Raw genomic sequence first — 14,849 nt, 5'->3', positions numbered from 1 at the left:
ACCCAGCACAGTGTTCACGTGGCTGCAGGAGGGATCAGTCTGAGAAATCCACACGATTTATTCTGGAAAAGTTCTGCAACAACTTTCAGAAACACGTCATTACAAACAGAAACTTTAATTTAGCCGAGAAGTTCCCTGAGATCAAAATCTCTTTTTCAGGAGAGGCTAAGAAACCCACCCCCACCCCCCCAACAACATTAGAAAGTTGGAAGTCAACTTTCCAAAAAGCATTTCATTTTACATTAAAAAAGATAAAACAGAACATATGTATGCTGTAACAGTAACAGCTCACCTGTTGAACACCTTAAAGACGATAGCCAGCTGATCATCCACCCTGAGCGCTCCGACCTTACAGAGGCAGCAGAGGAACGCTGCGAAAGCCGCTTCGTGACCTGAAGACACAAACGCACATCAGAGAGCTGCAGGGTTGGTCTGCAGAGGCTCAGACTCACAGTCCGCTCTGGATCTGACTGTAAGAGCCATTTTCTTTTGTTTTATGTGTTTGAACACTAGGGGGCACTTAGTTTATGAGTTGTATTTATATGGGAAGGGTTTGCTCATTTGGTTGGCATCAACGGTGGAAGCATAACAGTTTTTGACCGTGCAACATGTTAATCAGGTGTGCCAGCATTTTCACTGTTTAGTTAGGCTGCATATGCTGTTCAATGATAGAGACGAGAACTACCTGTTGTCGGTCACGAAATAATAAAAGGAAAGTGAATTCAAAGATGTTTGTTTTTGTGTGAGTGTGAGCACACAGCTGTGGAGCACGTGTCAGAATCAGCTGACGCCGAGTATCAGCACAGGAAAGCTGATACACTGACTGCAACACCAGTCTGGTTTTCTGCTACAGCAGTGAAGCCACGCTGAAGGGCAGAGCTGAGGCTGCACTGGAGCTGAAGAATGACAGCAACACGTGGAACAACACGTGGAACAACACGTGGAACAACACGTGGAACAGCTGCAACAAGTTCAGGTGTGATTTAGCCCAAGAACCAGCCAAACGTCTCTTATTTAGTGCGTGCAGCGTTTACAGCACTGCTACACACAACATAGAGAAGCAGGTATAACACACGGCAGGAAATCATTAAATGGAAAAGATGTTCTCTTTTTGTTTGTAATGGAAAAAATTAACTTTCAGCAAAAGATCCCCGGTTCGATCCCCGGGGAGCCACAGCGTTACCCGCTGTGAGAACCCTTCTGAAGAAGGAAGCAGCCAAAAGTACAGCGGAGCTCTAACAGCACCATCTGATCACTAATCAAAGCTAACTTTTTAGCACAGATACAAATGCTGGCACGGAGCACCGTTACCTGTGCCGTAGTCTATCCTGGTGGGGTTTCCCACGGACTCTTTCAGGTAGACGGCGATCTCCGGAGCGGCTGCACATTTATCAGCAGGAAGGACCGCTGACACCAACGCCTCTGCTTCCTGCACATGAAAACACACGTTAGCTGCAGGCTGTGACACAGAGCGTGTGCACAGGTGCGTGTCACACGTGTGAGCGTACCGACCTGGTCTAGTTTGGCGTACCAGCTTCTGTACGCCTTATTCCCGAAGCGTGACGGCTGGTCGACGGGCGGAGTCTCATTTATCCATCGGTCCAGAGTCCCGAGAAGGTCTACGAGCTTCTCCACCGTCTGGGAAACGTTAACAGGACAGTGACTGCAGCAGCAGCAGCACCGTGAGTCAGCGAAGACCACAAACGAGAGCACTCAGCTAACACACGAGTGTGCTTAAAGTTTAACTGACTAAAGCCGACAGGAGCGAAATGACGCCTGCAGCTCCGTTACTGCGTTTCAGGAAACAAATGAAGGAGAAACCTGCGGTGTGTGCAAAGCTTTCTCTTGTTGATGCCAAGCAAGAAAAGCAGCAGATAACGTACCTCAGACACTTTATATTCACATGTGAGCTTCTTCCCCTTCACACCTTCATTCAGAGTCAGAACGAAGCCGATGTAGTCGGCGTAGGCCTGAAAGACACGGGTCAGAAACTAGAGTTTAACCAGATGTGAGGGCAGACGAGACAATAAGGGTGCTAACCATGGGACGTTAACGTCTCCTCTATTTCAGAGATGTGACACTCATGGTGACCATCAAGTGAATAAGGCCTCAGTCACACAGGTCTGGACAGTCAGTAAGTACCGGTCAGTAAGGAAAAATTAGCATTCCCTGACCAGCTGGCGAATGGTTGCTAAAAGTTGGGAAATTGATTCTTAAAGTTCCAGCTGCTGCAGAGACCCATCAGTGGCTGACCGATCGGTGAAAACCTCCTTGTGATTGTTTACATGGAAGATGCCAACTTCTCTACAAACACTCGCCAGCCACTGAAAGGCGTGACGCAACCTGGAAACGCCTTCCAAGTAAAAGCCGCAATTCTGACTTCTTCTCCTCCTATACCAGCGCTGACGTGGAGGCTTTGTCCAACAGGCGGGTCAGAGCTGATCACACTTCTTGGTGCAGTTTCAGTTTACAGCCTGAAAAGTTGAACATTATCATGAGCACATGTCCACAGGGAGGAACTGACCTGAGATCGCTTCCACTTTCCCATGTCAGGCACCATGCTGATTTCTTTCTTGGGCACCATAAAGGTGAAGCTGGCCCCCGCCTCAGGGGCTTCATCTTCAGGAGTGGACCCTAAAAAAATAATTCAGTACAGACAGTTTTATGAGGTCAGTGCATGCACAAGTAATCCCTATGAGCCACAAGTTCAGGCTGCAGACTGCTCTGAACCAAACTACATCCTCCAGGGCTTAAAAGTGAAGCACCTACAGCTGCAGTTCCTCTAATGTCCACTAGAGGCTCCATAAGTGAGCCAGTCCCCAAGCATTGACTAATAACTTCACCCTCTCATTCAAATATGGTCACTTCTGGCTTCAAATACTCAAATTAGTGGCAGCCACCCAAAATAAGAGGGTGACATCACAGTGGGTGTGTCCATCTTTACTATATAGTCCAAGGACTAAACCTGCATTCCTTCTAACGTCCAGCAGGGGGCGACTCCTGGTTGCAAAAATTAGACAGTATGGAAGTCTGAAAATGGCCCTACTTCAAATTTGATTCATGACCTCAGTAAACACTCTCCTGACAGGTTCATGTGCTCAATTATTAGTTTAAAAGTTAGCAGCAAATTTATCGTTTTTGGCATCATTTACATAATAAACATTGCATCAAATAAACTGTGTGTAGATGTCAGGCGGTTTCTCAGTTGGGATGTCTGGTCTCAACAGGATCATATTTTTGTCAGGGGCACCGTCTCCAAACCATACATCACAGCAGGTATCACTACCATCCTGTAAAGCTTTCACTCTGCTGCTCTCCTGTCGCTCGTCTCCACCCTGCCTGCACTCTCTAGTTCACCTCTCCTGTGCACCATCCATTGCTTTGAATGGCTGACCCCAGGTATTTAAACTCATCCACCTTTACTACTTCTGCTCCTTGCAGTTTCACTGGTACACCTGTCTCCCTCTCATTCACACACAGGTGTTCTGTCTTTCTTCTGCTGCCTTTCATTCCTCTCCAGGCTCTCTTCCACAGTCCACAGAGTCCTGCCTGTCCTCACGTGTCAGCCTGTCCATCACCACTGCAAACAAGAAGGGGCTCAGAGCAGATCCCTGATGTAATCCCACCCCACCTTCAACCTATCAGTCACTCCTACTGCACACCCCACCGCTGTCCTCATACATGTCCTGCACCACCCTCACATACTTCATGCAGTACCACAGCTCCTCTCTTGGTACCCTATCATCTGCTTTCTCTGGACCCACAGAGAGACAGCTCCTTCTTCTTATTAAAGTCTAAGTACTGAACTGCCCTTTAAACGCAACGCTAATCAATGTGCTGACTCGGGTGAGCGGTCAGAAGTAATCTGAGTACATTTCACTCACTGTGTGAAGCTCACACGTCACAGACACTCAGGTAAGGAGACTGTAAGTCCGCCAGCGGCTGCTAAAGTTTGCTAACATCTCCATTTCTGCAGCACAGGGTTCAAATCCAACCAGCCCAGGTGGGGAACCTGCATTCAGCGTGTGGACAGCGCTCAGCCTCCGGAGCTCATCTAAAGCCCTGAAACCGGCCCCTAAAGTCTCATTTATAACCGTCACCGCCTTTAAAACGGAAAGTAAACTGTACACGAAGCGCTGCTGACGGTGAGCACTAGCATCCAGCTGAGCCTTACCTGACTGCTGCTCTGTTTCCGCCATGGCGAGCCTGACAGTCTTCTTCGTGGGGTTATTCCCCGGTAGGCTCATTACTCAGTACTGCCCCCACATGTTCGCCAACGGAGTGACAGCCCTGATTATTTTGCCCCAGGTGCTGAAAATCAAACTTTATGAGGGCTTAAAATATATTTACCGCTGTCGTATAGTGGAAGTAAAGCGAGAAAGAAAGAAATTGCATTGAATTTGTACTTAAAAGTGCGCACTAACAGCCACTCCTCCCACTTATTTAAGGCATCTGGGCTGTTTTCCAGCTGAGTAACTTTAGCAGATAAAGCTCCGAGCAGCAGCTGCAGGCAGGCGCTGCAGTGAGGGCGCAGCACCGCCCGGCTCACGGATAAAACATTAAAAACTAAAGCTGAGTAAAGCCCTGCTGGCCGGACGCGCATCTCGGCTGGACTTCTGCCTGTGTTTCGGTGGGCGTTTCTACCTCCGGCTGCAGAATGTGGGGCATTTGCAGCAGATCTGCGGTGAGTAACGGCAGCTTTAGCGGACTCTCGGTGGGTTTGTTTGTGCCGGTTCGGGGTCAGCTTTTACCCACTGACGGGATTCATGACAGCGGCGATAATTAACACACCTGAAGCACGTTTTTCCTGAGCTAAGGTAAGTTAGCTAGCTCCCCTCTGCTCACAGACGGAGAATGTTGTTAGCCGTTAGCTGTAGCTAATATTTAACATGGGCTAACAGAAGTGGGTGAAAGGTGAGTTCAGCTCAAAGACACGGAGACACCAGCATGACTGCTTTAATGTTCACATGCATGTGTAAGGTGGATTAAGCATGAATACATTAAACCGATTAGAATAAACACCGTTTAAATAAATACTGCGTGTTTTCCTCCATAATCTGGTTTTATTGGTTTATTGATGATCCTCTGAGCACTTCTGCTGTGATGCAGTTTACGAAACTTCCGCACCTCATGATAATAATGCAGTTTTATTGTGTTCAGACGAGTTTTCCAAGAACCAGGGTGATGTGCAGAGCTGTGGCAGCAGCAGACGGTTAAAGCTGATGAGCCACACCATGAAGATGGGGGAAAGAGTTGTTTGTTCAGGGTGGAGCTGACGGTCGGTGCGCAGCAGTGTGGCTTCATGCTGGGAAAGAGCACTGCAGATATGATGTTTGCATATGACCGAGTGCCGGGAGAGGAACTGTGATACTGCGTGAGGAAGTCGGGAGTGGTAGAGAAGTACTCTATACTGCCAAAAGTATTTACTGACTGCCTTCACACACACACACACGAATATGAGTGACATCCCATTCTTATAGGGTTTAATATGATGTTTGCCCAGCTGCTCCTGAGAGCGACACATTCTTTCACTAATGTTTGTAGCAGCAGTCTGCAGGTGCTTGGTTTATACACCTGTGGCCGTGGAAGTGACTGGAACACCTGGATTCAATTATGCAGATGTGTGGGTGAATACTTTTGGTGATATAGAGTGTGTAGGACAGGTGTGCAGCAGGAGTGACAGGTGGACTCAAGGTGGAGGTGGGATTACATCAGGGACCTGCTCTGAGCCCCTTGTCGTTTGCAGTGTTGATGGACAGGCTGACAGACGAGGTCAGGAAGGAGTCGCTGTGGACTGACGTTTGCAGATGAAGTTGTGATCTGTAGTGGGAGCAGGTGGAGGATAGCCTGGAGACATGGAGGTATGCTCTGGAGACAAGAGGAATGAACATCAGTAGTGTCAGTGGGGAATGAGCATAACCACGCACAGACTTTAAATACCTGGACTCAACCATCCAAAGCAACAAACGGTTCACCAGAGAGGTGAAGAAGAGTGTAGGCAGGGTGTGAGTGTCAGGGGTGATTTGTGACAGAAGGAGACCTGGTATGATTTATGGTTTAGAGATGGTGGCACTAAGAAAACGACAGGAGGCTGAGGTGAAGCTGTTCAGATCTTCAGTGGGACTGAGCAGGATGGAAATGAGTCCATCAGAGGGACGGCTCAGAGTCAGAGAGGCTGAGAGGGTTTGGACACGTGCAGAGGAGGGAGGGTGGAGATACTGGAGAAAGGTGGATGAAGATGGAGCTGCCAGGCAGGAGGAAAAGAGGAAGACCTCAGAGGTCTATGGATGTAGTGGAGGAGGAGATGCAGATGGTTACTGTGGCATAAGAAGATGCTAGATCTATAGGGTGAGATGGAACCAAATGATCTGCTGTGGCGCCCCCTAAAGGGAGCAGCTGAAAGGATTATTTCTGACGTCACTGCCACTCAAACCTTTTGTCTTTAGTATCTTTTCTTTTATGCCTCTGTTAAAGGTGGGGACGATGAAGCCCTGCAGTTTGGTGAAGGCCAGTTTCTTGGTCAAACCAGTATCGGCCACTCGGGTCTCCGGCCGATACCTGACCCACCAGAAGGGGCTGCCCTGCCTGCCCGTCCCCCCTCTGCAGCAGACCTGTGAGCGATACCTCACCGCCCTGGAGCCCATCGTGGAGGTGGACGAGCTGAAGCACACTAAAGGGCTGCTGGAGGAGTTTCAGCGAGCCGGGGGGCTCGGAGAGAGGCTGCAGAGGGGCCTGGAGAAGAGGGCGTCCAAAACTGAGAACTGGGTGAGCTCAGAAACTTCCTTTGCAGCTTTGGTCCTATAAATATTGAACTAGACCTATGCTGTTCATTCCTGGCTCTACCAGAGTAGCTTTGCTTGATTCACAGCTCAAAACAATCCTGATTTATCTCATCCTGTTCTTTTAGTTCATGTTTGAAGTAAGCTGTTTTATTTCCGCCCCCTTTAAGCAAACTTTCTTCTGCATGGCTGCCCTGTGTAAACAGTAGGTGGGTGGGGCTTCTGTGCCTGAGATGACCATATTAGGGATACCCCTGCATGATGTCACACAGAGCCAAGAGTAGAAAAAACTGACTGGAGCTGGATCATTTTCTTCTCCACCCTTGTTAAGTCTTGCTTCTTCTTCTGCAGGAGAAGTTATTTTGTGCCCTTTACCTGGAGCTGTGTGTGTCTGTGTGTTTGTAGCTGTCACAGTGGTGGGTTCAGGTCGCTTATCTCGACTATCGGATGCCCGTGATCGTCCATTCGAGTCCCGGGTTGGTTTTGCCTCACATGAACTTCAGTGATAAGAGAGGACAAATAAGGTGATCACAGCTTCTTCCAGATGTCTCGACTCTCTTTAACCCTCTGAATCCTGAACAGGCTCTTGGTGTCGACGGGCTTCTGTTTCACTGCAGCCTGAAGTCCTGCACCGTGATGGAAACAGCCGTCATGGGTAGAAGTGCATCAGTGACAGGATGCAGTGTGATCACCGAGCCTGCACCTAAACGTGACTGTGACCCCGATTCGTTTTTACAGTCTGGTTTATCTATTTGAGGCAAATGGTTAATTTTTATGAGACATGATGAAGAAATCATTTTGATTACGTTTCATGTTTTTAGGCTAAATTTGATAATTTTTTTTCCCTCTCAGTGAGCATGTTTATATCAAAGATTGTCAGTTAAGATAAGAATTGTTTTTATAGGTTAATCTGTAAAGAATATATCTCTATCTCTCTCTCCTCTCTCTCTCTCTCTATCTCTCTCTCTCTCTATCTCTCGCTCATCTCTCTATCTCTCTCTCTCTCTCTCTCTCTCTCGCTCTCTCTCTCTCTCTCTAGATCGCTCTCTATATCTCTCTCTCTCTCTCTCTCTTCTCTCTCTTTCTCTCTTTTTTTTTTTTTTTTCAGGTTTGCAGCCAAACTCATAGCAGGTGTGTTGGACTTTAAGACCATGATTGATAAGTGAGTACCGTCTCAAAATGTTTTCCTACTACTAAAAACGCAGCTTTTATTCAGCAGGAATGACGTTTTCCATTCAATGAGACCACATGTTGCTGAATCAGTTTTGCAGTAGATGATCTAAATTTGCCTTTCAGTGAAACTCTTCCAGTCGAGTACCTGGGAGGGAAACCTCTCTGCATGAATCAGTACTACGAGGTCCTGTCGTCCTGCCGGATCCCCGGCCTGAAGAGGGACTCGGTGGTGAACCACGCCAAGAGCTCGCGGCCCCCCAAACACATCACCGTAGTGCACAACTTCCAGGTAAGCAGCTTCCTGCGGCCGGACGTTAATCATGCACTCGGCACTTTCGTGGGTCCAGATGGAGCAGCATCGTGAAACCTGCGTGGTGCTTTGGTTAGATCAGCAGGTCCAAAATCAGCGCCTACAGACCAGGCCGCTCTGAGATCCCTCAGACTGCAGATGGAGAGTGTCTGAAGTCTTTAGAGACCTTCAAAGTCTTTCTAAGGAGCCTCATTTAGAAATGATCCGGACGAGCAGCTTAATTCCTGCTGCTTTTCCCGTTTACTGCAAACAAATCTGGAACCGTTTTATACTTCTGGGATTTTATTGTGAAAATCTAAAACAGAGAACCTAAGCCTTCTGCTAGTTGGCCCAGTTATTAGTTTAATTCTTTTATTATATAATCTTCACTTGCTGTTTAACACCACCGGGACTGAAAGAAGCTGAACCAGCTGAAACAACACGGCTGTTAATTTAATGCAGTTGTAATTATAATCATGTGTGTATTAGCGGCAGTGATGCTCATAAGCCTGTAAAAAGGAACAGTCCATATTTTCCCTCCTGGACTTTAAGAGTGAGCGCGCTCAGAGCCGAGTTGATTTATCGCTCAGCCTGATGGATAAATGAAGCCAGATTAGGAAAAGAGATCCTGGATATGATAAACTTGAGCAGTCCTGATATCTCTGAGCAGTTACAAACAACAGAAAAGCCTAAATCATAAATGATGAGCCATCATAGTCATCAACAGACTTCAGCTGCTCCCTGCTGGGAGGAGAGCAGCGTTCAGCTATAAAATCCTCCAGTCTGTCAGCCTGCAGGTACCATTATAATATGCAGGTCTGCAAATCTGCACCCAACAGCACCAACACTTTGGTTTCCAAAGAATCCTTTAATAATAAGTTACAGGAGGATGACTCAACCTCTGAGTATTCCTCTAGTTGACTAACTGATTACTGACCAGCCTTTTGTGTCTGTCTTCCACCTGCATCCAGTTCTTCATGCTAGACGTGTACAGCAGCGACGGGACTCCGCTGACTTCAGATCAGCTCTGCGTGCAGCTGGAGAGGATCTGCAACGTCTCAGCGGAGTCCAGCTTGGAGCCGGTCGGCATCCTCACCACGCAGCACCGGGACTCGTGGGCCAAAGCTTACCTCAACCTCACCAAAGGTGATCCAGCAGGACACTGAATGCAGTACGTGAGCAACGTCAGTGTAAATGTGGATCAAAGTTTGGTCACTTTTTGCTTTGTGTCCAGATGAAACCAACAAAGAGTCGGTGTTGGCGATCCAGAGGAGCATCTTCACGCTGTGTCTAGATGGAGCGATGCCTCGGGTGTCTAGTGAGATGTACCGCAGCTGTGCCGCCGTCCAGATGCTGCATGGAGGAGGCAGCCAGTGGAACAGCGGGAACCGCTGGTTCGACAAGACGCTGCAGGTGAGTCTGCAGATAGGTGTGCTGAAAGACTCAGACAACCTCATTAGCCAGCATGCACACTGAGCTGAAGGTGTGCGGGTTAATCACTCAGGTCGCGTACGTCTGTGAAATCAGCTTGAAGTGTTACAGCAGAAAAGATGAAGCTTTGATCTCTTTAAACTCTTTCTGTGTGCAGAAACTGTAACTAAACTGTCTCTGGCTTCACTGTAAACACGGGTTTACTGAGAGGAGGGAGGCTGTTCTCCCAGTTCTGCCTGTAAAACCTGGCGAGGACATGAATGCATGTTTTTATGCATTCAGCCATCTGAGATGTGTGAATCTGTCTCCTGCAGCAAGGCCTGGTTTCCTCACAGGGCTTTAACATAAACAGGAAGTGTGGTTACTGTAATCTAGAATAATGACGAGGTGCTCAGTGAAAGTGATTCTCGACTCTCTTCCAGTTTGTTGTTGGAGAGGACGGGACATGTGGAGCAAACTACGAGCACGCTCCAGCTGAAGGCCCCCCCATCGTGGCCCTGATCGACCACGTTGTAGAGTACACGTAAGTGGGTCACAGATCATCTGGAAACCCTTCAGAGCTGTTTGTGGGGGCGGGTTCACCACAGCAGGATTGGACATGTTTCAGAGCTCCGGCACATCCACGGCTCTGATTCCTGCTTCTGGTGTAAACACTGAGTGTGTGTGTGTGTGTGTGTGTGTGTGATTTGTTCTCGCTGCGGTAACAGGAGGAAGCCGGAGATGGTGCGGTCTCCCATGGTGCCTTTACCCATGCCACAGAAACTACACTTCTCCATCACACCTGAGATCAGGAAGGACATCGAGGAGGCCAAGAGCAGCATGAACACGTGAGGGCAGCTTTTTGATGACCTTCAGGCTGCTTCACTGTACTAAATGAAATTTCCATTTAATTGATGAGGAAATTTGTAGCTCCAGGCTCACCTGCCTACAGTGGGCTGAACATCACTGATGTGTTTCCCTTACAGACTGGCCCAGGATTTGGACATGAGGGTGATGGTTTTTGACCACTTTGGTAAAAACGTCCCAAAAGCCCACAAGATGAGTCCCGACGCCTTCATCCAGATGGCACTGCAGCTGGCCTACTACAGGTGAGGCGCTGAAACGGGCTTTTTCATGCAGGAACTCGTCGAGTGTCGGGATAATCAGGCCAGGAGGCTGTCTCCTTTCTAACAGGAGCACACAGCATGAAATGGTCAGCTGGTGCTACTTTAGTGTAGACGAGTGAGCCGGCTGCATACAGGAAGCGTTGGCACACCTGCCCGGTCGCTCATTCTCACCTGATCAGTCAGGCGTCACACAGACAAGAAGGCTGGCAGGTGAAAGAGAGGCTAATGTCTGTACTCAGAGGTTCTCACCTCCTCCTCTGTGAGAAGACTCTGCCGTCCACGCTAGTGTTCGCCTCGCATGATGAAGGTTCCCGATTTGAATCCACTGATAGGAGTCTTCTTCCTGTGCCTGCATGGGATTTTCTCACACAGCAGGTGATCTTAAATTGGCTGTTGAGAGAGTAAATGGTTGTGTGTTCACGGTGTGTCTCACCTGTCCCCGGCAGAGGTCTGTGACCTCTCCACTGGAAGCCATCATCTGAGCTGCCTTTACCACCCGTTCCCATGATGCCAGAGGTTTCACCGTCATCCCCGCCTCCATTTTCCTGTTCAGGGACTGTGTTGTGACGCTGGCTCCACCTCCTTCTGCAGATCGATTCTTCCATGAGCCGTTGTTCTGTCTGCTGCTGCGAGTTGGTGTTGCTCACATTAATTCTGACCATCGCATTGAGAGAGTTCGGTACGAAGGCTGGTTCACGGCAGCTTTTGTGGTTCTCCGTGTCTGCACTCTGTTCAGCGGTGCTGACCTGATGATCGGTGTACGCTCTTCTTCAGCACGGCTTCAAGTCACACCAGGAGCGTTTCAGAAGCAGAACCCTTAGTCTGCACAGAGGCTTTTATTTTGAAAATTGACAAGCTTTTCCCTGCCATTCCTGTATCTGACTTCCTGCCCACCTGCTCGATGCAGCTTGCTGGGGGCCGATTATGGGACACTTGTGTTGGAATAAAGCAGTGTTTCTCAAACTGTGGGCCGCAGGGTCATGACAGGCGGGGCTCGAGCGACCTGGGAGGATCATCAGATCGATTCTCACGGCAGAACAAGGAAACGTTAGCACGGTGACTGTGAGGCTCTCCTCCATCACTGGCTGCTACCTGTGCATTGACCAGTCATATTTAAATAAAAGAAGGAAAAAATTGGAGTACAAGTGGTACATTGTGGGTCACGGACATCCCTTTAGGTGCCTGTGATGTGATTTGCACTTCAGGGTGGAGGTTTAGGTTTATTTGATGAGTGAGCATCCCTGAATTTATCAGACAAGGTTGGATTGACGCTTGGATATGTTCAGCTTTAAGTTTAGGTTATGCTTAGTTTAAGTAGTTCAGGTCAAATTCAAATGAAAGCAGGTGTAGATTAAGTTAGAGGTTGAAGTGAAGATGGGCTGGGATTAGGCTGAGTGTGACGTCCTGCTCAGAGCTGTTACCGGCCAGTTTAATGTCACGATTTTATTCCTGGAGCTGAAGTGTCGTCCTCGCCTCTCTGCAGGATGTACCAGCACTGCTGTGCCACATATGAAAGCGCCTCGCTGCGGATGTTCAGGCTCGGCCGCACAGATACGATCCGATCCGCCTCGCGTGCCTCGGCCGCCTTCGTCAGAGCCTTCGACGACTCCAGCAAACAGGTTGGCCGCCATTAAAGCACCAAATCACCAACTTCATCGGTCTGAAAGACAAAGTGATCATACAGCAGCTTTTTATTCAATGAGTTGTTTTAATACTTGATTCATTAAATGAATGTGAACCTACTTTAATGAGGTTTGATGTCCCTGTTCACACAGAACTCAGAAAAAGTGGATCTAATGGAGAAAGCTGTAAAAGCTCACAGGTCGTACACGAACGTGGTGAGTCCAACCATGAGATGCATACTAGCCACACATCTACAGCACGTGGGTGCAGAAAGTAAAGGAGTACTCAATGAACCCACTCAGTAAAATCAATCTCTCCTTCACAGGCGATCAGCGGCCAGGCCATAGACCGACACCTGCTGGGCCTGAAGATGCAGGCCGTGGAGGAGAAGCTCCCCGTCCCCGACGTCTTCAAAGACGCCGCCTACGCTAAAGCCTTACACTACCGCCTGTCTACCAGCCAGGTACGGGGCCGGGGGTTTATGTAAGCATGCAACAATAAGCTGAAGTAACCGATGCCGGTAGAACATGTGACCTTATGACCTTAAATGTGCGTTGCTCGACTTTTTCATGTTTATGTAACACTTTTTAGTGCAACTTAAACAAAACACTCCAAACTCCCTGAGTGAGCTCAACTCTGTTTATACCCAGCTGTGGTGTTAACTTCCTGCGAGCTAACCGCTACGTTCTCATTTCATCAAAAAGGTCCCGTCCAAGACCGACTGCGTCATGTGCTTCGGCCCGGTCGTGCCAAACGGGTACGGCGTGTGCTACAACCCCATGAACGACCACATCAACTTCGCTGTGTCGGCTTTCAACAGCTGCAAAGAAACAAACGCGGCACAGCTGGCGCGGGCCGTGGCGGACGCGCTGCTGGACATGAGGACGCTGCTGGAGCGAACGCCGAGAGCCAAACTGTGAGAACGTTCCTGTAGATGGAGGGAACGATCGTGCACTTTAAATGAGACTGAATCACGGGAGCTGCCGGTCCTCCCATCACACGTAGACCTTCAAATGATGTCACTGAGAAATCACAGCAGGGAAATTTAAATGTTTGTAAAATATCCAGTTAGAACCATCAATCACATGATCACCTGATCAGACCCAAAACCACCAAACGTGTGATCACTTTGACAAAATTAGAAAGCTTTGGGTTGTTGGTCCAACAAAAACATTTCTGATTAAAACATTAATGATGAGAATAATCGGCAGGTCGTTTCCTAATGAGAATATTTATCTGCAGCCAGCAGCCTGGTTTTAATTGTGTGCCTTAGACCTCAGTTATGTTTTATTAAAAGCTGCTCTGAGTGATGTTTGTTTGCTTTTTAGTCTTTGAAACTATAAAAATAGAGCAAAAATAATACTTGGATTAATTTATAATTTAAATCATGGCCAATGAGGTTTGGACTGAGCCCGTCAGAGGAGATCAGTCAGAGTTCCAGTTGGCCTTCAAAATAAAAGTATACGATTTTTAACTGGTCTCAGTGGCACTGAAAGCCCAAATCATTCAAATACAATCAAACACTACATAAAGTTGCATTAATCTGATTGTCTCACCCTTCTGAGAGTAATTAGAGGTGGTGGCTGTTGGGAAATCTCCTGTAGGGAGCACTATTCAGGCTGCTTTAGCCTGCTGCAAGCCGCTTTGCAACCCTGCCTCACCCTGGCTGGAGCTTCAAGTTCTCGTAACTCGAGTTTCGTGATTCTTGTGCTGCAGCCAACCGGCCATCGGTTTGCTGAAGTGCACCAATGACAAATGTGTGAACCCGTTTCTGGACCAGAGGTCACCACAATCAAAGTTCACAAATGGCCTTAAATGGGTTTAAGAGTTTTTATATTTTAATGTAATGTTTGTTGTTCTGCATCGTTTTAAAGATCATCACGAGAACTAAAGCAGGCGGTGCTTTCACATTTGACTGACAGACGTCTGTTGGCCAGTTTTAATGATGGATTCAATTATTGTGAATGTAGAAAATAAGAATTTAAATTTGATTAAATTAATTTTCAAAACACTTCTTTCTTTTTGCGTATATAAACTTTATTCTTACCATATCTCTCTCTCTCTCACACACACACACACACCCACACATCCTGAGTGATGCTTTCCTTTCTCAGGAGTTTCTTAGTCTGGTGTAAATGAAATAAAACACATGAGGTCATTATCCACAGATTTTCCCCTCACTGTCACTCATAAATGACTGAAGTGTGTGTGTGTGTGTGTAAATATAAACAACACTGTACATTAAAGGGCTGCCTGTTGTGTTTCCATCTCATTTCACTCTACAGCTAACAGGACAGGTATGGAGGCCAAACCATGACGACAATAAACAAGCACCACATTAAATGCTTGAAAACAGCATTTTCTACATTTCACTGTATCAGCCTTAGTTCTGTATTTCTACATTTATTGTGTATTTCTGTGGTGTAATCTGAGTCAGGACTTTGTACA

At 47.7% G+C, this 14,849-nt stretch overlaps 2 protein-coding genes across 3 annotated transcripts in view; one reads left to right on the top strand and one right to left on the bottom strand.

Annotated features, from left to right (window-relative positions):
- ptpa (protein phosphatase 2 phosphatase activator) overlaps positions 1-4,511 on the bottom strand; it is a 21,997-nt gene extending 17,486 nt beyond the window's left edge. Inside the window, exons 1-6 of the mRNA XM_030742907.1 lie at positions 4,175-4,511; positions 2,525-2,634; positions 1,884-1,970; positions 1,513-1,638; positions 1,312-1,429; positions 293-392 (exon numbers count right to left, since the gene is read on the bottom strand). Of these exons, the coding sequence (XP_030598767.1) occupies positions 293-392; positions 1,312-1,429; positions 1,513-1,638; positions 1,884-1,970; positions 2,525-2,634; positions 4,175-4,247 (614 nt within the window). The 5' untranslated portion in view covers positions 4,248-4,511. The remainder of the gene's footprint in view (positions 1-292; positions 393-1,311; positions 1,430-1,512; positions 1,639-1,883; positions 1,971-2,524; positions 2,635-4,174) is intronic.
- crata (carnitine O-acetyltransferase a) lies at positions 4,414-14,849 on the top strand. 2 transcript variants are annotated; one of them, XM_030742905.1, is made up of 14 exons: positions 4,414-4,684; positions 6,475-6,765; positions 7,185-7,303; positions 7,888-7,941; positions 8,076-8,241; positions 9,213-9,387; positions 9,476-9,654; positions 10,095-10,195; positions 10,380-10,499; positions 10,638-10,760; positions 12,262-12,397; positions 12,554-12,616; positions 12,727-12,864; positions 13,106-14,849. In XM_030742905.1, the coding sequence occupies exons 1-14, from the start codon at positions 4,658-4,660 to the stop codon at positions 13,319-13,321; spliced, it is 1,908 nt and encodes a 635-aa protein (XP_030598765.1). In that variant the 5' UTR covers positions 4,414-4,657; the 3' UTR covers positions 13,322-14,849. The 2 variants fall into 2 exon arrangements, with proteins under 2 accessions (XP_030598765.1, XP_030598766.1); XM_030742906.1 differs by having other exon boundaries at positions 4,680-4,817.

This window comes from Archocentrus centrarchus, chromosome 12, assembly GCF_007364275.1.
Source record: "Archocentrus centrarchus isolate MPI-CPG fArcCen1 chromosome 12, fArcCen1, whole genome shotgun sequence".
In the NCBI taxonomy this organism is placed as follows: Eukaryota; Metazoa; Chordata; class Actinopteri; order Cichliformes; family Cichlidae; genus Archocentrus; species Archocentrus centrarchus.
Note: the sequence above shows the minus strand (reverse complement) of the source record. Positions and strands in the feature narration are given on the sequence as shown.

Excerpts from the sequence above, each read along its gene's own strand:
- crata (XM_030742905.1), top strand. The coding sequence starts at position 4,658 with ATGTGGGGCATTTGCAGCAGATCTGCG. Across the intron at positions 7,942-8,075 it reads TTTAAGACCATGATTGATAA|TGAAACTCTTCCAGTCGAGT; the intron begins GTGAGTACCGTC and ends TTTGCCTTTCAG. Across the intron at positions 9,388-9,475 it reads TTACCTCAACCTCACCAAAG|ATGAAACCAACAAAGAGTCG; the intron begins GTGATCCAGCAG and ends CTTTGTGTCCAG.